The sequence below is a fragment of the Anastrepha obliqua genome, chromosome 2 (assembly GCF_027943255.1).
Source record: "Anastrepha obliqua isolate idAnaObli1 chromosome 2, idAnaObli1_1.0, whole genome shotgun sequence".
Lineage (NCBI taxonomy): Eukaryota > Metazoa > Arthropoda > Insecta > Diptera > Tephritidae > Anastrepha > Anastrepha obliqua.
This window is the reverse complement of record NC_072893.1, coordinates 64,930,343-64,954,597: the sequence shown is the minus strand read 5'-3', so window position 1 is coordinate 64,954,597 and position 24,255 is coordinate 64,930,343. Positions and strand designations below refer to the sequence as shown.

The window sequence follows — 24,255 nt, the reverse complement described above, 5'->3', positions numbered from 1 at the left end:
CACAGATCAGATTATTGACGAAGACCAAGTACGGTTTGAATCCATTTTGTTTAGGAATAAGAGAAACGTTTTTGTAAGACAAAAAATGCTTTAGGTTCGTTTGTTTTATGTTAACTAAAATCACTTTGTAGCTGGGGCCTCTATTAAGATCTAAAAAATAAGCCTACTTTTTGTATATTTATTAAAAATTTGTTTTCCTTCAGTGTAACAACTTTTTTGTTGCTTATGACTATCTTTACTTGACTTTCGAAATAATCATAAGCAATTCTCCCACACTAATCGCCAAACTCCGGTGTGCTATTTGAGAATACAAAACCTGCTGACACTAAACCAAATCGTGTGACAAAATATTCTCCATTGCGTCATTTTATACTGCAATTAAGAATAATTTACCTTTGTTCGCATTGCTTGTCATTATCTGTCATAAAATTTCGAATTAATTTTTCGTTATTTTACTTATAAGTATTGTTTTAGCTGCTGTTTACTATTATAGTCATTACGTTCGCTTGGCGCTGATTATTTTTACATATATGCCATACGAAGCGTATGTTTAAAAAGTACCACGGATTTGCCTATAAAACGGAAATGATTCAATTATTCATGGAAATTTATTTTACTGCCTTTAAAGTAATCTCCATTGTGGCCAGTAATTTTATTCTAAACTTCTTCTAATCTTCAGAACATTTCCCAAAAATCGATTTTGGAGTTTATCTTTGAACTTTAGCTGCTTTTCCGAGTTTTTCCCCTTTATAGCTTCAAACAAACCAATATCAAAACGTTTTACCAAAAGGAGAAACGAGGAGTTGTGGGAACAAAAGAAAGCCACACGGGGTCAAATAGTCACTTCCAAGACCAGATTTGTGAGTCGGTGCATTGACTGTGTAAGCGCTGGTTCTCCAAACCCGGCCACTTCCTATGTACTCATACATTCTTCTGCAGCAATAAAAACAATGCTTATTGAGTGCGTATAATTTATTGTTTACCTTAGTGTAAGTACTTCAGAGTTGACTACAAAAAAACGCAAAAAAAATGTCGACCGACCCTTGATTTTTGATGGACTTTTTCATAGGTTTTTTGGTTTATGATTTTGGCTCATTTGAGAAACACTATTCAAATGATTGTTGTAGCCGAATGGGTTGGTGAGTGACTACCATTCGGAGTTCACAGAGAGAACGTAGGTTCGAATCTCGGTGAAAGACCAAAATTAAGATAAAAGTTTTTTCTAATAGCGGTCGCCCCTCGGCAAGCAATGGCAAACCTCCGAGTGTATTTCTGCCATGAAAAAGCTCCTCATAAAAAATATCTGCCGCTCGGAGTCGGCTTCAAACTGTAGGTCCCTCCATTTGTGGAACAACGTCAAGACGCACACCACAAATAGGGTGTACGTGCCAATTATATACATATTTATATAATCATAAATGACTATCTACCGACAATAATACCTTCGACAACATTTTGGACCAAAGAAATATTTTTTTTATCAACATTAATGCACATTTTCGGCATAACACGAGACAAGAAGGAATTGACAGCAGCGAAAGAGCTGACAGTATTACAAAACGTGAGTCCCAATGGTGCTTATGTAGTCCAGAGCCCTTCGAACGAGCACTCAAGAGTTATACTTCAGAATTATTAAGAAGATGGGACTAATAGGAATCTCAGTTTGTCACACACTGGCGAATGCCACCGGGAAAAATGCAAGCAGATGAATTCATGGCTCGTGGGCGATGGTAATGTAAGTAACTTCTATAGCTTAACTGGGATTTATACTTCAGAACCATTAAGAAGAGGGGAGAAATCTCTGTTTGGCTCTCCCTCTGGTGCAAGTCAAGCGAAAGAGGCATGCAAAAGGGTGCTGTCAACTCTACTCGAAAATCTATTGGACGACTTCTACAACCAACCGATTGAGCTGCCTGACAAGTTAGTCCTGGTTAAGATATTACACTATATTGGTAAGGCGGAACTAGGGAAGCAACGGCAAATTTTGAGGTTCGGCTGAGAATGAACCAAAACATATCGTATATGATTGCCCACCTATACTAAGTCAAAAAATCATAAGCAAAAAAAGCAGCTAACGACTCCATACAAAATTTGAAACTGACACCCATCCAAAGTGCTTAATTTTCCAAAAAATTTAAAGCTTTAGTGTCCCTCCACGATTCTTTTTGGAGCACGACGCTGGCCCAAATGCTCAGTTGTCTGCTAGCCTAGGCTTTAAGTGATCCTATTTCAGCGATAAACTTAAGAGATCGAATTCTGTTCATTCCTTCATCCAGCTCATTCCCAAAACGTAACACAAAACGCTTATCAATGGTGCGAGCGAGCTAGCAATATTGCATGCTATCTCTCTCCTACCCATACGTTCTTCATGTAGAATTTCCTCAGCATCCTCAGCATTCTCCACGCTTTCGTTAGTCCCAGGATTGTGTCTTGATGAACGAAACCAGACAAATCATCAACCCGAGTGCGGCCCGCTTTGAACTCTCTGCGCCCCTCGTGTTGTCGGTACAATCGCATCGTCGTGGTTGTATTAGTAGAATTCAGATCGGTTACTTTTTGCACACAAGGTACATTTGGTATGTAAGCACTCCAAAATCACCTTGTAATTTGTGTGAGTTTCATCGAACGTACAACCGGCTTCACCATTTCGGGTGTTTATTTCTCTCATTCGCCAGCGAACTCTATTGTGTTTGAGTTATTATTTCCGGTTAGTTGTAATTATAAAGCACTGCAAGTAAAACAAAGAAAAACAAAATATAATAATCGAAACGGTGCAACTTTAAATCGAGAGGAAATTAATCATTTCATTTGCGGATAACGCCTATTGTGGAGGGTTACAACACTTCGACTACTTAAAATGTATCAAACAGATTAGAGTTTGCCTATACTAATCAATTGACTTACTACTGAAAAACTGCTTGCCCATTCATATTCCCCGCATAGTTCGCTGATTTGTTTTAAACTTCAAAAGCACAGCAACTCTCAAATAAAAATTTAATTTTATGCCCGAATATCCATTTTCGGCAACCACCACTCCAATTGATGACTAGCAGCGCTGATCAGTAATGGTTAGACGTCGGCTGTACTGGTATTTACGAGTGTTATTCCAAAAGTTAAAGCCACAAATTCGTATAGCAAACAGCCTTGTCAAGGTCTTTTTGAATTCAGCTATGCCTATGTAGGTACGCACGTGTGTGTATGTGTGTGTGCGTGTACAAGCAAATCGCTGATCTCTGACATTTTTGATTTAGCTGAGGTAATTTTTCTTTTTGCTAATATTTCCATATTGAATTCACATTTTTTATTTGATTAATCAAAAAGCAGTTCGACCAGCTGCGCCTGCGAGTTGGCGTATTTTACGGTTCTAGCTTTTACCGGTTAGTCGATCGTTTGGGTATTTGGCTGGCAGCTGCAATCGATTTGATACTTTGGCGCGGCTTTTAAATGAACATACCTACATGCATACACACACATATATATTAGAAACGCGGGTAATTTGTTGAAATTTTGTGCGTCCCGCAGGTGACGATAAATTTTTTACAAACAAATTAAATTTGCTACAAATTTTAAGTTGTCAATTGAAATGAATTGCATTCGGTGGCAAAAACAAACAGAAAAATTATTAATTTGAAAGGTGCCGAAAATTGCAGCTAAATACCATTGATGTGTGTATGTACTAGTGAACATGTGTGCATTGGTATTTTGCATTAAATTTACATATATTTTTCTTGACTTATGACAAAATGTGTTTACAGACAGTGGGATAGGTACCTCTGCTCATAATTAACAACTAGCAATGGCATCCACTTCGCGCCGAAATAATTTGTTTTCAATGCCCATATTTTTTTTGCGAATTTTATATTTCATGGTCCAAAATTTATTGCCCGACATTTATTCTCAAAGCAAAAAACAAAAATTAATATATAATTAAATAAGCTTCAAAGCAGCCGAACACTTATTTCTGGCAAAAAAAGTTGCAGACGCTTAATTAAGTGGATGAAAATAAATATAAGTACGCTTGTGGCCACGTAATGAAGTCACTTAATTTTTTTACAATATTCGGAATATTTGTCATGCAAACATTTTTTTTTAATTTTCTATAAAATTATAGTTCATTGTATAACAGGAACCGTATAAGTTGAGGGTCAAAACTTTTTCGCAAATTTCACAAACTTATAATCAAAGCTTTGAACTGAGAATTTTTAATAATAATTTGTAGAAAACTTCTGCTCAAAAATCAACGAAAAATTAATCAAATTAAATGGGCTATAAAACTGCATGTGAAGCTTTAACTTGAAGGGGAACGAAAACATACAAATATTTTGTTTTTGTTTGCAAAGTATAATATATAAATTATTTTCGTTGCTAAGATAATCATAGAGACTTTGGCTAATGCTTGAAATGGAAATGTGGAAGGACGGAACTTTTCTCCAACATCCAAATAATGTTTCCGACTGTACTTAAGGCCTAGAGAGGGAATTTAAAAGATACGGAGAGAGCATGGAGAGGTGTGAACTAATTACTCCCCTGCAAAGCTCTCAGATTTTTTCAAGAATCTTGACAGTTTGTAGAAACAAAGAAAATGATGCTCGTACAATCTCAGTACACCCAAATGGTCCCAATAATGTCACGTAAATGACCCATTTAAGTCTGGCGAAAGCCGGACGACAGCAGAGAAAATATCGGGTATCATTCTCATTCTCCGAAAAATATGTACACAGTGGATTGTCGATGATGCCGACCATATGTTGTTCCCAGTAATTAATCGTATCGGTGCTCGTAGCTCTCTTTCTCTCTCTCTTTTTCTCTGTCTGAGAACAAATTTTGCTACCAACATGTCAGTTGATTAAATATTTGGTCATTTGGTTATTTTGCGGTTGTCAGTATTGCACCAACGGCGCTCATGACTAATTGACTATTTTCTCAATACTTGACCGTAAAGTTGGGTACTGCTCAATTGGACACTCCAAAAAATTCAGTGGGTAGTTCTTTGCCCTGAGTATCATAATGTCAAGCTCATTTCATCTTGCAACTGAGTTCAGTCCCATCTTACATTCCTGGACTATTTTTGAAGAGATGCGAGTATCTTTTTAAGTCTTAAGAGCAGCTTGGCTGTCACTGCAGACTTTGATTTTTTGTCATCGCCACCTTTAGCCAATTATTCAGTACACTGCTTTAAGTACTTCGAAGACTTTCGTTTGAGAGACTGTTGCCATATAATTAAAGCAGTAAGGCATATGAAGTTACTGTCCAAATACCATCACGTTTCAGTGCTATTTGTAAGCTTCCCAATAGCATTTCTGGATCTCTTCACTACTCTCTTGTGGGAAAGCTAAACACATCATTTCTTCCAAAGGATACTCCAGGTATTAGTACGTCACAAGGTGCCAAAACAACTTCCTGTGCCCACAATTCCGAACGTCGTGCTAGAATCCAAAAGAATGCAGCCTACATCTTTTATTTGCGTCATTTTCAGTGCCCCCTCTTTGAAAGCCTCATGCCTATTTTTTATTTATCTGCTGCAAAAAATATTAAAGTTGTGAAAGCGAAAAATTACGCCAATGGATAGTGAAGTAATTTTAGTACAATTTTTATTTTTATTCATATTAAAAAGCTTGATTTCTGAGCGTCAAGAAATTCATATCCAGGCATATCTTTCGCTATTATTGAATTGTAAATGTGTGCATTTTTACTTCTAAGTGATTTTGAACAATTTAGATCTAACGATGCTTTTTGAATTTAAACTATAAATAAGAGCAAATTTTATGAGACTTCGCTTAACCTTAACAAATTTCCTCTACTACCTATTTGGCAAATATTGTGAAATTGATACGGGTGAAGTCTTTGGTGGAAACAGGTTATTACATTCCTAGAAAAATAAAGTCAAATACAAGAAATGTATTATGAAATATTTTTTGTTTTTCTACTTTTTCATTAACAACATACTTTTTTTCTCATACATTTCCAGTGAGTTCGATAAACTAAACAAAGCCGATGTGTACTACAATAATGAGTTGGCATTCACCACCGCTGAGAAATATCTGGGAATACCCGCTTTATTGGATGCAGTCGATATGGCCACCTACGAAGTACCAGACAGATTATCAATACTCACTTATCTATCACAATTCTACCAAGTATTTGCCGCACAAGGTAAGTGGAAAATTATAATTACAATCAAAAAAATGACAGAAGTCGGAATGCAAAGCATTCAAATAAAGTGGAATAACAATAAGCCTCCACATAAAAGTTAACCGCTTAAAAGGTTACGCAATTGGAGCGGCGGAAAAAATAAGCATATTTTCGAAATTTTTTCAATGGGTCAATGAAGTAATAGTTAAATCAAAATTTTGAAAAAAGTCTTTTATTGTAGACTGTATAAGTTAATATTTCTTAATTAATATACATACAAGTAAATGGGGGCTGCACAGCTTTTCTTCTACGCAGCAAATTTTATTGAGGGTATGCACGGTATTGCGCCAACTGCGCTTTCAATTTTTCAATGTATGGTGAAACAAAACCAAAAAATTTTATAATAAACAGTTCGTAGATTTTTGGTTTTTTTTTTGTTTTTTGATTTTTGGCAATTAAAAAACTCAAAATTAAAAAAAAAAATCATTAGAGAATTGCTTATTAAAAATCTACAAATTTCCATTCGGTTTTTTACCCTGAGAAATTATTTTGATGTTTATAAAATTGTTTAAATTAAATTTGGGGGTCGCTAGGAAAATGGAATTGTATCAAAAAAAAAGATCACATTTTACTATTATAAATCATTTGTCTAATTTTATAAATCTTGATTAAAATATGAAGGAGATATCTTTAGTGAGCCATATCTTTCGAGGCATACATGGCATCAGGACTTAAGGTTAGAAATGAGAAAATTCGATCAATTTTTCGTTGCCACCACTACCAAGCAGAAAAAGTGGAGCAGGTGGCTAGAAAAATGTTTGCTGTCTAAGGACGCAATACAGTATTGAATGGCATAGCAAAACGATAAATCCAACGATTACAATTTGTAATATGAGACACGCCCTTGTAAGCTAATCATTGAAGATGTTGAAAAACTCATGGAAATCTACCAGCCAGACCTGTATCTGAACTTCTATTATTTTACTTAAGGCTTGGAGATTAGTCAGAAAAGTATTTGGAATCTAAGAAATTTGCTCTGAGGCTGCTTTTTACTATGATAATTGAGATAAAGCGAATTTGATAATTGTTTGATAAACTCTGATAACTGTATATTTCACGCAATATTTAGAAACTTTCTCAACTCAAATTTTTGGAGCATATAATTTTCATGATATTAAGGTATCTTTTGAGTAAAAAGATAAAAGCACATTTCATAAATTTTGAACGTCGCCTAACAACTTACTTTAATTGTTTGTACGCAGCCTTAATTTTTAATAAAATAGATTCTCGAAAATTATATTGTTGCGAAATAATAAATCCAATGAGGCAAATATGTACGCAATTACAACATTAAATACCCTAGTATTACAATACACTAGCAAGTGACATTTGGTATTTTATGAAAAAATTTTTAAGTGAATAAATTTCAATGTGCGAAAATTTTCTAAACGTGGCACTTATTTCAAAACCAACCATCCACATCCCACCGTCAGTTGACTTCAGTAAAACACAATAAAAAAAACCAAAAGAAAAAAGGAAAAACAAATATGCCCATCATTAATAACAATGCTTCGTTTCCGCTTTACGCTAAAATACTGTTATTCACAAATAATCTGCTGCAGTCGCAAAGCAACGCCACCCTATTTTTCGTACAATATTTATTTAAATTGTTAATTTTGAACTAAATATAAATTGTTGGTTGGTTAAAAGTTAAAGTTCCGCTCGAGTACCTCACAGAGCCCATTTGCCAGCACTTAACTCCGCACCCCTTTCGCTCCACACGATTTCGATACGGAGTAACCGTGCGCTGAATGGGTAAAGGAAATGCAATAAAATAAAACAAAAAAGGCGAATAATGGCACAAAGGCAGCAAATATTGTGTGCAGAGAAAATGCATTTTTCAGCCACTACAAAAGGGGCCAATCAAATAAGGCTGACGGCGAAGGTGGGGAAAGTGTAACGCAGGCACTTTTATTATGATTTTGTGCTAATCCACTTTTATTGTAACGCGAAGAGTTTGCCTTTGCTGCCTCTTTGCTTTTTGTGTTTTTTTTTTGTTTTTGTTTTCGTGGTTTGATGATTTTTCTTCTTGTTGGTGCTGTTGTTTCTACTGGTGCAAGCAATTAACGATTTACAGTTGCAGTCAGTTACGCTGCCTGCGCATGCGCTGAAGCGTTTGATTAATTTTATTTCTATAAAGTTGTTTTTTTCACACAAATTTTATACATACATACATACACGCATACATCCATACATACGTGCACAAACATTTGTACAGAAAAGAGTTGGCTTTGATGGCTAATGGTCGTTGGCCTAGGCAAGCCTGTATGGCAAATGGAACATTCGTGGTTAGTGGGGTAAAGTGAGAAGTTTTTAATTGAACAACGAAGGGGATGGAAAACAAGCAGCCATACATAAAAACCTACTACATACATAGAGGCATGCAAACTGTTAAACTTGTAAGCAATGCTTTTGCTGTTATGTGCACATACATACATTCGCACACATGTAAATGCTTCTAGATTTAGAACAAGTTCGAATCACTAAGCTTAGTTCGATTCCCTTGACATGAAATTTTGTAAATTCAAGTACTAAAGCTCGTAAACAAATTTCGTTTAAAAATCAGTGCTTTACGCACCGTGTAAGAAAATATTTTACAGCACTGGTGTGCATTCCGAAATTTTGATGTCTTATTTATTTTTTATTGTTTTTTTGTGACATACTACACAGAAACCATATAACTTAAAGTTAAAAATATTGTGAAAAATTAAAAAAAAGTCTACAAATTTTTAAACCATTTTATCAGAGTTTATAAAAAAGTTTGGTCTTGCAGTTTTATAGGCTACTGAATTTTGGTGCATTAAGGGGTTACATGGGTTTCGTCGGGTAAAAAAAGGCCTATTTTCAATATTTTTTTTCTATGTAAAACATTATTTATTTAATTCAAACTTTTTTCTTTCTTATAGATACATATTTAAAGAATAATTTCTGAAATTAAAAAAAAAAAAAATTAAAACTCCTCCATTTTGACGTCATTTCCGGTGACCCCTCGAAAAAAAGGTGCGTCCGCGTTGTCAGCATAACTCCTGACAGGCTCATCCAAAATGAAAAAGAGCTTGAACGCAGGATAGAAAAAAAGTAAAAATTGGAATTTTGGCAGACATTTTTGCAAAAAAATGAAAATTTCGGTCAAATTTTCTTGACATTTTGTTTTTTTAAATAGTTGTAATTGAAAAAAAAAAAAAAATCCTTCGTTCAAGCACGAGTAAATTGTATTTCGAACAACTGTGTAAAATTTCATCAAAATCGGTTGAATAGTTTTCGAGAACATTTGACAACCGACTTTGAAAACACGGTTCCGAGAAAAACGCGTTTAAAGTTTTGAGTAACAATAAAAGTGGCTTGGACCGCACACATTCCAAAGGCTGTATCTCCGAATTTATTATTCGGATCGACTTGAAAATGTTGGATAATATTCCTGAGAAGTTGTAGAAATTAATAAGAAAAAAAAAATAAATCGATTTTTTGATCAACGAAACCCATGTAGCCCCTTAAAGGGCAGCTCTCAAGAGGTACAAAACTTTTTTTGCTGGCAAGCTTGTAGTTTTCTCAAATGCTCAACATTCTCGAATGCTCAACATTTCTTTGCATATGGAAGAAAATACCCAACAAAGTTAGAAAAAAAATTGTCTTAAATCAACACGATTTTAGAAGCACTAAATTCCATACACTTCATTATAAATCTAAAAATTCAATGGGCTATAAGTCTGCATATCCAAAATTTTTCTGAAAAATTCGGATTAAAAGTTATGAAGTTTTGATGAAAATTTGGTTTGAAATTTGCCGCACCTAGCGCATATGTCTCTTATTCCCACTTTTAGGTCATGACTCCCATAATAATACAAATCATGCCATTAAATCTTCCCTGGTACCCCGTCCGTGTGAGGCTTTCACCTAACTAAACCTCCTACCTCCTACACCTTGCGAATGCCGATCCCTTCCCGGTACTACCGTTGCCATTTACCATTCAAATACTGTCCACCAGAGGGAGGTTGCATTTACTTGGCTACGGTAGCAACCGTACCCATTTGGTTCCCTGTACGTATTTGACTAAAACTTGAAAAGTTAGTGGAATTCCACTATGAAATTTTTAGTGAATACTCAGCACAGCCTCAGCTCAAAATAAAAACTATAGAAGAAAAAAATGTGACACAAATGACAAAAAATGATTTCCAAAAATTTTAAATAAAAATATTGTAAAATTTGTTTTTGCTAAAAATTGGTTTATGCTGAAAACATAAAAAAATACAATTTATGAAAATGTTAAAAAGAACCGAAGATATTTGGCTTTAAAAATTTAAATACCAAAATTTCAAACATGAAATAAATCTCAAGATTATTATTTTATTTTCAAAATAAACCTACCAATTTTCGGAAACATTTAACAGACTATCAAATCGCTCTTTTCTAGGGCCAAGATATCGAGGGGCATCATGCCTGCTACAACCGTTGCTCCGACTCCGAAGTGGTTTTGTATGCGAATGGTATCATTCTCAGTGAAAAAGTATCTCATATGGTATTTTATAGTATATATTTTATATTTATTCTTTTTATAATATTTTACCTTCATTAATTTCGCTCAGATTTCCGCCACTTCTGGGAAGAGTAATGTTTGAGATCATAACTGGGGTTGGCATCATATGAGCGCATCGTACTTTTTAGACGCTTTTCGGGTGCATATTCAGAATAGGTGGCCACCGTAGCCAAATGAGTTGATGCGTGACTACCATTCGGAAATGCACAGGTTTGGAAGTAGCTGTGGTCACGAAACACCAAAAGAATAGAAAATAGTTTTTCGAATAGCAGTCGCCCCTCGGCAGGTAATGGTAAACCCATGAGTATATTTCTGCCACGAAAAAGCTCCTTATATCATCCCAAATCACCTATCTTTCAAAGCCATCCTAAAACTGTAGGTCTATCCATTTGTGGAGCAATAAAAACAAACGAGATTTATTCAATGTGGAAAATTTTATATTTGAATTTTCTTACATTTTTATTTTTATTCAACTATTTTGGAAAGCATTTTTTTGTCATTTGTGAAAAAAAATATATATATATTAGGGCGGGTCGATTTTAAAATCGCTCATTGCTCTGTGAAAATCGTATTCTAGGGATCAAAATAAGAAACTTTGCCGAAGGAACCATACCTCTAAAACGAATTCTGAGGTCCCCCAATTTGGGTCGAACGAAAAATCCCACTTTGACCCATTTAGAGTGCTCCAATCGAGTCCAAATGTATGACCGACCCCCACTAACTTTGGACGGCCGATCCACCCATGCCAGTGGCACATCCCTTTGAACTCCTCCAGCGTTCCCCATACAATAATTTCAAAATATCACCATTTTTGGCATTTACATGAGAAAAGAAACTAAAAAGTTGGGGGACATCAGAATTCGTTTTAGAGGTATGGTTCCTTCGGCAAAGTTTCTTATTTTGATCCCTAGAATATGATTTTCACAGAGCAATGGGCGATTTTTTTGCCTCCCCACAAATCGACCCGGCCTAATATATATATATATATTTAAGAAATGCGCCAAAACTGAGTTTTTCGTCAAGTATCACTGCCAGATATTGAAGCTGACGGAAGGTTTTAACTGTGTGATTGCCTATTTTAAAGGAGGCTACCTCTGATTTCTTACCAGTGCTGACTTGAACCGCCCATCTTTTCTCTGCTAGTTTGTTGCTGTTTCGATTGGGAAGTTTACTTTTATCTATATTTTGTCTGTTAATAATCCAGCCACCAGTATCAGCGCAAAATCACTTGCAAATCCTATAATTCCTACTACTGCAGACAGGGGTAATCGAACCACATCACCATACCTGATATTTAACGTCTTTCGGTTCAGCTCTGAGCCCATGGATAATAGATAATAAGTTTTGACCATCCGAAGCGAACTTGTGAGAGTAACTTCGTCAGCTACGTCATACGTAACACGGCAGCAGAATTCTACCCGCTCATTTCACATGTATTCTCATGCTTTTCCAATCAATAGTTGATCAGGCGACAACGAGTAAAACACGGTAGCATTGGCGGCGTTGATTTTTCTTATATTACCAACGAAATCCCAGTTTCTGCTGAACTCTATTGTAAACAAATCGCTGTCACAACTGCTTATACATCAGCAAATCAGCTGATTCCGGTTAAAAGCCTAGTGTTGGACACAGTTTCTGAATTCTCTCCACCACACTTTGAACTCTGTAGCACTCCTGCTGTTATAGGATAATTTTTTACTCCTTCCTCTGTATAATAATCCACGACTCTGTTAAGCAAGTAATTTCTTACCCATTATACTTAAAATATACCAATCTGCTGAACTGAAGACGTTTACCACATCCAAACTCACCATTGCTCTTCGCCAAGGATGATTGATTTACGAGGTTTGCTCTTTAACTATCGCTCTTAACTATATCACTAGCACACTCTCAGTTTTTTGTAAACACGCCCGAAGTGACGTCAATCCATCAGCTGATTTTGTAAAATTCGCTTGGAGCCAAATAACGGTCTTAAGCAGGCTCACCTTTAAAATCTTTTCCCCACGGTTTTTCACATCCAAACTTACCATTGCTCAATATAGTCTTTCACCACCCATCCATCGGCGCTGTGGTCGAACTTTGCTTTCTGAAGCCGTACTGTCGGTGTGATAATCCAATGTCACTTTCGATAAACTTGCCACGCATACACATATATGTATGAGTTCCATTTCCCACATTTAACTTTTCCATTTGTAAATTTGGCCTTATGCTTTATTATAGTTATTATTAAATAATGCACGATTGCCGTTGATTAGTGAACTTTAAGCATTTTTTGTGCTGGGAAAATCAACCACAAATAAACTTTAAAGAGAGTTGTGCAATAATTGCGTTAATATGCCACAGCCTTAGAGGAATTGCCGTCAAATGGACTCGGATGTGCGCTGAGCTAATTAATTCTTTTCGTGCAAAAGTGCACTCATACACATACACACCTACATGAGCATCTATAGGAGAAGTGCCAGCAACAATTGAAGCGCCAATTAAGTACCAAGAAAAACTCATTAACGCCACTGCGCTTATTAACGTCAACGTCGGCAGCAAAACTTGCTTGTCTTATGATCGGTTGCTTGCAACATACCACACAATGCCACCAACGGAGCGCGGCAGCCCTCCACAGCAATGTTTGATTTATATACCCTCTATTTAAAAAAATGCCGAACTTTTTGCAAATATTAGCGATTTCTTTATATATTTTGCGAAAAATATTAAAAAAAAAAATGCTTCAAAACAACGATCTTCAAGGATAGGACTTTTTAAAAGAAAGCTGTTCTTTAATTTTAAAAATCTAGATATTTGGTAAATGTTATTTATTGATATCAGTTTTATGGTTTTATAAGTTTTTATATATTTTAATACGTACTTGTAAATTTCTTTTGATCTACTACCTCGTCGTCATAATGTATTTGATTTCATTTATTTTGGTTTTAATCATTCCTCGTAATGTAAAATGTTCATTTGCACTGCGCCATAATAAAAAACAAATACGAGGGAATTAAGAAAAGTTTGCTAAATTTGTGATATTTTATATGTTTTTGCAAAATCCAGCAATGGTATTAATTTTGTAGTAATCTGATGACGTTTCAATCTAAATCTAAAAAAAAAATCAGTAAGAATGAAGACGACAAAACATAAGCTTATTGATGAATGGCTGGTCGAAATTCCGCTAACAACGCAGTAAGAAGTTCCGCACGAGACTCTTTCCGGCTCTCGACGTTAATTCAAGTCCGTAGAAATTTCCAATGAGCTACAAACTGTACATAAAACCAACGCGGTATCTCTTAAGGTCATTTATAAGTGGTGCCAAAGATTTCAGACCAAACATTTTTTCGTGGAAGACTAGCCTCGTGAAGAACGGCTGACATCTTCGACCGACGAGATAAGTGTGGCCATGGGAAAAGGCATGCATTTTCTAAAGGGTCTTCGACAAGCGATAAAAGAAATGATAATTACACGAAGAAATTTGCTCAATGGTTTCCACGAATTTTTAATGAGAATCTTAAAGAAGCTTGAGTTAGTTTTTTACAATATTTCCTAAAAATGTTCACTAACGGAGGGTCTATCAACTTTAATATAATCATAACAGATGACTTAACTTGTTTTTATAAGTACGAGCCGAAAACCAAGGAGCTGTCAATGGTATGAAGCCCACTAGGGGCAAATCCACCTGTTAAGACAACAAAGGCTAGTAAAGAAAGTGATGATGATCTTGGTTTACTTCATCAGAGCAAAAATTATAGCTGTTCTTCCTTTCGATATTTTTCAATTAGTATCTGTCAAATGGTATATTGAAAACTGCCTACCAAAAGTGTTTGAAATTTTATTGGGAAATAGAAAAAAAGAGGAACTGCGCCGCCAGCACACACTGCTCAGATGACTAGTAACTTTATTGGATTTTCTGACATCTAAGAAATTCGCCCGTCACCATATTCGTCAGATCTGGCACCGTGTGATTTCTGGGTATTTGCAAAAATAAAGATAAATTTGAGGGGAAAAGTTGTCGGTAGCAATAAATTGGTTCTTACAGCCTTAATTGGCCGAGATCCGGCTCCTCTGCGTGGTATGCGTGATGTTGCGGACTGTTTTCCACAATTGATCTACAAATTATAAAAATGTATTCTAATAATAATCATTTTGTGGGAAAAAATAAGAAATGATAAAGCCTAAAAATATGAAATTTTTTTATAAAATATTCGAGTATAAAAATATTAAACATTTTTTTACGTTTTTTTCCTCGCAAGTTACGGATCTTTTGTTAGCACCCTCGAAAATGTTGTTGAGTGTAGTGATTACAGCCGCTTGAATGGCCTGAATTTCACTCGAGTGATCGAGCTTCTTTCGAGACTGAACTTGATGAAGGAAGACATTGCAAACTAAATCTCTGCCATTTATTACTTATTATTTTAAATAATTGCTTCTTGTTTTGCCGCTTTTCTTCCGTTTTCCACGAAATTTTTAACTAAATCTTTTTGAAAGCATGTTTTGATCCTTTCACTGGTTCTTCGTTCATCCCTGAAAAAACATATTTGGAAGATAAAAACTAAGATTTGTAATTCTCTCCATATTTCAGTTATTCTTCAAAGAATACTCCTTCCGATGTTGAGTAAAAATAATCTAAAAAAAATTTAAAAATTAGACTGTGGGAAGATGGGGCGGTACAACTTTTACACTAATAAATCTAAGTTGCTACAAAAGCTAAACTTGGAAGTTCAAGATTTTGACATTACCTCCAGAATAATAATAATTGGTAAATACCAGATCACATAGAAAATAAATGGTACTTATCTTGGGCTTGCAGGTATATGACTAATATAAACTAATGGTAATATTACTAAATGCAATGGTGTCTAAGATCGCAACAAGACCACAATATGAAATTTTTAACGCACTTTCCCAGAAGGATTAAGGCAAACAAATTATTATATTCGTTTGTCAGTTTCAATAATAAAAACTTCCGAAATTCACCGACGACCTTTGTCCAGCTTCTGGGCACTGTTCGTACGACTGAGCAATGGCGCCATACATTTTATTACTGATAAAAAAACAGTAGGGTTTTTTTGGAATAAAGGGTGCAGCAGTTGTGTTAAGTTGTAAATATTGCAATCTTCCTCACAGACACAGTAGCGACCAGTGCAGCTAAGCGCTGTGGGAACAATGTCATTTTAGCGATTATGCAATGGCAGCGCCAGAAATGAGAAAAAAACACACATATCACCAAAACAATGATGTAGATGAAGAAAAGAAATGAAAAAATACGACAAGAAGAGCACACAATCCACCTACATACATGCACACATACGGACAGTTCCATGTTGTTCGTTGCAAAAGACGCAGAAAAACTAAAACTTTTGCTAGTTTGCTTATTGTTTTAAGATTTTCCAGCTGCGCAAACTGCTGTTTGCCGCCACCAACTTACACGTTGGCAATGCTGGTGGTTTTATGTATTTTTATTTTTAAGATGTTAATAAATAAATAAGAAGTCAACAAAAAGAAACAACAACACACACAGTGTCAATGGAGACGTTCCATGCTTTGCGCGCCTCGCAGCCGAAGATGACACACTTTTGATTTGGGGACTGAGTAGTCAAAGAAGAAAAAAATATGTACGTAGTGGTACATATGTACCTATGCATATGCACATACATACATACCTACAATGAAGAACTGTTCGTATATTGTGTTTTTTCTTGTTTATTTTTGCCATACTTTTAACAATAGTTTGCCACTGGTTGTCCCATCTCCGCGCTTCGCATTCAAAACAGCCATCGATTTTGGCATTTAACAATTGATTAAACGCGACTTTTGATATATCACGATTTCGTTTGACTTGTGACTACACTTAGTTTGCAACGCTTGCAACATGAGATGTTGCAATTTTGCACCTTGGCTTCGCTGCTAGCATTTCAACTGCAGCTTCTGCTGATTGTAATCGAAAAAAATTAGAATTATGCAATGCTTACAGAAAATTGTAATGCAGAAAATGCTGTTTCTCAAAAAAATTAAATATTGCACACACACATACATACATGCATTAATAAAACAATAGTTGCTGCATTCGTTTACAATTTATCGAAATACTATGAAAATTATTTTTATTCTTAAACAACTCTTTAGTCTTCTTGCACTTCTTTAGTTGACCTAAAAACTTCCAATTGCCCTGTAGTCAAACCTATTGGTTCTGAACTGTACTAAATATCATCATTTTGCTTTGCAGTTGAAGTAGTTCTTTTGCTTTAGTTCCTCCATGCTAGCGAAATGTCAGTTGTCAGCCTCTACAGCAGCCTTATACCAGTCAAGAACTACTCCATAATGGACAAAAGAGCGCTACATAATGTAATATATGACCAAAATCACCCGTATAAAATGAGTTCAAAATTGAAATAAAAATTGACAAATGGATGTTATTTTTAAATTCTTCCTTCGCCTTAATCTAATTTAATTTATAATTTTTTTATTTTTTATTAAACAAAAATTATTTTGAGTGATGGAAATCTTTATTTTCTAAATCTTTAATTCGATTCGTTAATGCCTAATTGTTGAGAACGTCAAATTTTTGATGTTCAAGGCCGTTCAGCAACACTTAGCGCTACAGCAGAAATATTCGCAAAAAATGTTCAGTATTTGGTCTGCCACTCTTTTCCTATACTCGACAGAACTTTTTTTCACTAACCTTTGAATTGTCGACTCAAACCGATGATTATTTCTACCACAAAAATCAATAATTTTGCGATATGTTCTTCTTAAAGATCGAAAATTTGTATGAGGGCAGTCCATAATTTCGTTCGTTTTTTAAAGGTGGTTTTAAAATTAATAAAAAAGATATTTAAAGTATTTATTAATCAATAATATATTTTCCTTCATTATTTACAATGTCTTTCCAAGGTTTAGGCAAATTTTTAAATCCCTGTTGTTGTTTTGTTTTTGTCCGTTGAGCCAAAATACGCTTAGATATCCCTTTTTATAGCTTTTTTTGAGGAGTAGTCCTTGTTACTAATATGGGATTGAAGTCCACGGAAAAGGGGATAATCACAAGGTGCAATATCCTGAGAGTATGGTGGATGCATTAGCTCTCATCCGAGCTCGTTCAGCTTGTCTAATATAATATTTGCCTTGCAGTATGAGGTCTTGCGTTGTCGTGGTGAAACAAAACTTTGCGTCTATTCATTAAAGACGGTCGATTTTTTTAAGTGCCTCATTCAGGTTTGATAGCTGATGGGAATAATAATCAGCAGTTATCATCTGGTTTGGTTTCAGAAGTTCATAAATTCACAATAATGGCCATATCCCATCAAATAGACAGGAGAATCTTCTTGGGGTGAAGGCCATCTCTAGGGGTCGGTTCTGGTATTTCATCTTTATCTAACCATTGGCGTTTGCGAACAGGATTATTGTAAAGGACCCATTTTTCATCACCAGTAAGGATACGGTTTAAAAAACTTTCATTTTCAAGCCGTTGCAGCAGCTCAGAACACACATTCACTCTCTGTTGAAGGTTGGCGACGGAAAGTCTATGCGGAAGCCATTTTCTCAGCTTTGAAACCTTTCCCAACTGAACCAGGTGCCTGTGAACTGTTCCATGCGATGAATTTAACCTCTGAGCTATCATATCGACTGTCAAATTTGGCTCAGCTTCCACGAGTTCGAGCAAGGCGTCGGAGTTAAAGACTTCAGGACGACCAGTTTATAAGTTTCAATAATTTTAACGCGTTGTTAAATTATGTAAAATTGTACATCTGTCTACTTGGCAAATGTCAAAGATGACATAAAAAAGGTAACGTCTAGGAATTATTCACTACTGAAAATAATCTTTCCATTTTATTAGCGAAAATATCTATCGGTATTAGTCCAGCACTAACGAAGGAATCGTCATCAGAAATTGTACTGAAACCGCAGATAGTCCTAAAGAGCGCTTAGCCGTTAGACAGATATTTACATTCAATGCATCAGCCCAAATCGGTGCGACAAACAAGAGGACGAAACTGGCTACTCTACTGCATAGATCTCTTTTTCTATGGTTAGGGCCAGCGGTATTTGTCGTCGGGGTAAGTGGACCATTGGGTTTCCTCTTGAAGATTTGAAGCTGAGTTGAAGGTTTGTCTTCTACGTCTCTTTATTTTTATTTTCTTTTATAAAATCTGGTTTTTGTAGGGTTTATTTGTTGGTAGCAGTCATTAGTTGAGCTCCATGAAGGTGTAGTTTGGTGTAGAAATATTTTCTTATATGTCAGCTTTTTTTGAAGCGTTCTGTCTTTAGTACTGATGCGTGAGGTGCTTGTTTAACGGTATAAGTATAAGTAATTCGCCACCTAATTCATTTCTGGTCATGTTGACATGTCCCGGCAACCAAATTAGTGTTAGTTTGCACTGATTATTCACTGGCTCGTTATTATTACGCTTTTCTATGTGTATAACTTGGGAACACTGCTATGAAACTTTCAGGGATTACTAAGCATAGTCTTAGCTATTATCGTAATGACAAAAATATGAAACAAATATGAGTGTAGCTTTTCAAAATTTTTTCTACAAATCTTTATCTTTTTCCAAAACTTTCACTGGCACGCTGTACATCTTTTATTCGATTTATATTTTATTTTCCCAAAAAAAAAATTTTTTTAAAGCATGATTTGTCATAAAAAATTCCAAAAAAAAATAAACAAAACAAAATATACAGAAGACACTTTAAAAAATTGTACCCCAAATTTTGCAATATTGCTTAAATCTCAAAATTATTAACTTATTTCCGTCTCCTTATTATATGTATAAATAAACCAAGGTGTATTCATTAAAGGTGGTGGCACTAGACCAACAACTGTGTTTTGTACGTTTGATTGTCAAAGTATTGGCAGTATTGGCAAAGTAAAAAACAAAAAATTAATTAGCTTTGTTTCATTCTGGGCTGACATTCACATGGGCACGGCGAAAGAAAAAAACAAATCAGCTGATTTGCCGGCACCACCTTTAATTTGACTTGAAATAAACCCTTTTTCATAAAAATGACATGGAATGTATCTTGAATAGTTGCTTAAAGTCGCTCAAAATATTTCTTATGCTTATTTGCGTGCCTAGTAGTCGACTTTCGCAGAAGCTCACAGCCTATCAGTGGTCGAGCAAAAAATTGCTTGCGCGGAATATAAATGCACTTGAGAGTACGGAGCTGAATATTCAGGATTTATTAAATACTTATACTACTAATAAACCTTATTCCTTAACTTATTCGCTTACCTAGAAATATTTATTGAATGTTGGAAAACGAAAGCGATCGTACTTTAAATTTACAATAATAATTATTGAAGACCTTTGGGCTCTTGCAAAGCGCTCACAGTCTCACATCTACTCTCTCTCTAGACTCACAGCCAAATGAGTGAAAAAAGCAAAGAAAGTAAAATGTCTGTTTACGACCACAGACATAAAAAAAATTCCTAGAAATTCGCTCACCTCTTGCCTTCTATAAAGCGCAATTGTTTATTGTTTTTGTAGTGCACTAGGGTTGGTGGCCGTTCAGGCGCGCTTTTGCCGATGTCGTCGGCCTTAGTCAGAAATGATTGCCAAATAAAAATGAAAAGCTACGAATACAACAACAGAAACGCTATGAACTCAACATAAATGCAACAAGTGAGCATCCCGCCATCCGCCATTCGTCTCAAATGCGATCGTGATGCTGTAATACTTTACTTACTAAAGTGAGGCGACACGATCGGCTGGCAGAAGTTACAATTTTACTTTCACTTCTTGCTTGGCTATAGTAATAATAGTAACTGATTTGGAATCGTTGTGAGATTTCACAGTTCACTTGGTTTTTTTTTTTTTTGGTTTTGCTTGGTGGGGTTGCTTTCTACAAGTTTTTTCTTCCGTTTGCTTTGCAGATCTACAATCAGCTAAATTACAACTGAAATTCTTGTCGATTGTATAGGATCGGCACGATTATTGGCTGCTTTTGGCAAGGCTGTTTAAAAAGGTAGCGAGAAGGCATTGAACTGTTCGCCGTGTTATTCAAGTTGCAGTTAATGGAAGGTGATTTCAAATTGTGTGTAATTTTGTAATAAATGATAGGGGAAAACGTGATTGAAATTCGCAAATTATAAGAGAGAATTTATTCATTCGATTTCTCATTGCACCTATTTTTCTGTATGAAATTTTGATTTTTCGAAAGCGAACTGGGAAGTGGAGTAGTTATGATTCATGCAGCAAGAAACATAGAAAGTTGTGGATGCTTATAAAAAAAAAGGCGATTTAATTTTGAAGAAAGCAAATGGCATTAATTGCTTTTAATTATTATTTTAGTAAAATATTTATGAAGGTGCCCGTCATATACGTCGTGTCCACTATTTAAGCCAGAATATTTTGACCTATTTTGACCATATTTCTTTTGTTCATTTATTATTTATTATAGCCCATTAAATTCTAGTACAAAAAAGTGCTAGTTTGAAGTGACTCAGAATTCTTTTTGATTTTTGATAATTACTTTTCTTATATAAGAAAATTCCATCCTTTGTTATATAGTAGAAAATGACATGGCACGCGATGAGGGGAGCCCTACGCATCGAAGCTGCACGTGGGGTTGTGAAAACCCAAAAGTTGTGGGATAGAGTTTGAAGTGAAAGAAATTTAGATGAGACATATGAGACAACTAGAAAGAGAGTCTCCAAATAGTCAGATTTTGTAAGCCCATATGAAAAGTTAGGTTAAGTTAACAATGCCAAAGAAGGCAATAGGAAATAGGCTTGAAAGAAAAAGTAGTGCATTAAGCAGGTTATTTAAATAGCAAACTTTAAAATGTTTCGAGGAGGATCTGAAATATTCACCAGCGAATGTCACCGCGACGACGTCTTCGAATTTTTCCTCGAATTATTTCAATATTTCCCGCCCAGTATTGTAAATGGGGGACATGCTATTGAAACTACATCATTTTGAGGTCCCTATCATCCATTTTAGGTCACAAAAAGTTTATTATCCTTGCCCGATATCGGTCGCCATTGACTGTGAGCGCAGCTTCTAGTCATCTGTAGAGTCTCCTGTACATTTTCGGTGCGCTAAATCCAGCAATTTTGCTGGTTTACGAGTTCTTTTTACGAGAAATCCTACTTATCATTGGATATTATTTTTTCATTGAACGCAAATAGGTATTGAGATCGATAGCAAATTTTATAAATTTTCACGAATTATAGAACTGCGTTGCCGAATGGTTTGGTATGACTCCCATTCGGAAGTGCACAGATTCGAGTCTCTGCGCATGAAACACAAAATGATAGAAGTTTTTTCCAAAGCGGTCGAGTTTATTTCTGCCATGAAAAAGTTCCTCACAAAAAACCATTTGCCGTTCGGCTTCAACTTAAAACTGTAGGTCACTCGATTTGTGGCACAACCTCAAGACGTACGCCACAAACTGGAAGAAGAGCTCGGCGAAACACCCAATAAAGGGGGTAAGCGCCAGTTATATGCGAAGGATGCAGTCTTCTATGGTTAAATGTTGAAATAAATATACTAAAAATTTTACAGTTATAACTTTTCCACGATGGGTGCTAAACACTATCAAAGTTTGAACGCACCTATTAAAAACCCCTATATACAATTTTTTTAACAGAACTTTTTTTATTTTGTAATGCGCAGTTCAAAAAAGGCTATGGTTAATCTTTGGGAATCTCTTCGTTCACCTGTCTAATTTTCCCTTACAAGAGAAAAATGAAAAATTTTACGATTTCTTTGAAAATACAAAATAGTGCTCGAAAAGCAGTTTGCAACCGCCAAAAGATCATGGTAGTTTAAGGGCTCTTGCTTTAAGGCCAAGAAAGAGATGGCTTGATGACGCGAAGCAGACTTGAAAGTGATGAATATTCATAATTGGAAAAATGTAGCAAGAGAAAGAGAGAGAGAGGGAGAGTGAACTGGAGGATGATTGTTGATTAAGCTATGGCCCACCACAGACTGTGAAGCTAATAACAAGAAGGAAAAATTGTAGGGGTTCGATAAGTATTATGGTACTAAACACCATGATGAGTCAACCGTTGGCTTAAACTATCACTAAATAAAGGTGTTTGACTATTTTTTTGCACTGCTTATTTGACCACAGCTGCTAAAGAAATACCACGAACTTGACAGACACTGATACCGCACAACATTCCTGATAACTAAGTACTTGAATATTGTTTTTTTTAATTATTTTAAAACTGTTTGCAAATTGCATGCCGTACAAAATTAGTCAGGGTAAATGCAAATCGCCAGTACCAGACGACCTGATTGAAATTTTAAAATTATGTAGACTGTACGGTGTAAATAGTAAATCTGAAATGTTTAATCTCTTATGTGGAAAATCTGTTGGCTGCTAAAGTGCTAGTGTATAGAGCTTGCAATAAAAAAGCGACAAAGCAAAGCGCACCAATAAATCAATTTCATGCAGACATAAATTTTGAAATTGACACATCGATTTATTACCGAAAAGGCGATAACAAACTCTCAACACAATTATGCCAGTAACAACATGAGACCAACAGCAATTCTTATGAAATACACAAATAAAAAGAAAAGGAAAAATAAAAATGCAAATATTAAAAAATATACGAATATAAGATATGAAATGCATTTTGCGCGCTGACAGCAGCTAAAATTTTAAAGCCAAAATAAAAAGAAAAATAATTAATTAAAAATATTATTAAATATTTGAAAATAAATAACATTGTAGCAAATATTGAATTTTTTTTAATTTCACGAAATCGATGCTTGCGAATCCGATGGAAAAATCAGATAATTAATTGTATGAATTTTTTAATTTGATTACTTAGAAAGGGCGTAACTATCAGTTTATTATTATTCCTAGTTTTTGATTTTTGTAATTATTGGTAGTCGAAAAAGTCGTTTCGTATTTTGTCAATAGATGTCGTTGGAGTCATCTATCTCCAGTGCTACCAATCACATTGTATCATATCATATGGTGTTAGAAAGGTGACATTTTAAGCTTCATTTAACCAAAATAAAATTCGGAGAAGTTGAAAAAAAGTTATAGCTGTTCAAAAATGAGTGAAAATAATGAAGAAATTCGCTATACTTTCAAATTTTTGTATAAAAAAGGGAAGAATGCCACGCAAGCCACCAATGAAATTTGTGAAGTTTACGGAGACGATGCTGTATCCGTTCGTGTAGCACAACAATGGTTCGCTCGCTTCCGTTCTGGAAATTTCGATGTGAAAGATGCACCTCGCTCCGGTCGACCTATCGTTGAAAAAGTCGATGAAATTATGGAAAAGATTGACCGGTCAATGCAGAACTCCCTTAATGGAGTAAAGTTGGTTTCAAGAGAAGCCTGTGAATGGAATGGAATAATGTCTCTAAAAGAAAAATAGCAAAAGGTGGTCGACCAAAATGGTCATATTTGGTTTAATAAAGTTCATTATAAATATAAAAAAAAATGAGTTGAAGTTTGATTAGAAATACGAAAAGACTTTTTCGACTACGCAATATAACGAAACTTAAGTGAATTGATCAGTGATGATCAAATTTTTTTCTTACAATAACGGTACGGAATTGGATTGATCAATGAGT

The 24,255-nt window shown here is 35.2% G+C and overlaps 1 protein-coding gene across 3 annotated transcripts in view; it reads left to right on the top strand.

The window, feature by feature from the left end:
- LOC129239531 (MICAL-like protein 1) overlaps positions 1–24,255 on the top strand; it is a 234,199-nt gene that overhangs the window by 99,246 nt on the left and 110,698 nt on the right. For all 3 annotated transcript variants that reach the window (XM_054875078.1, XM_054875077.1, XM_054875079.1), the window contains exon 4: positions 5,969–6,153. In XM_054875078.1, the coding sequence (XP_054731053.1) occupies positions 5,969–6,153 (185 nt within the window). The remainder of the gene's footprint in view (positions 1–5,968; positions 6,154–24,255) is intronic.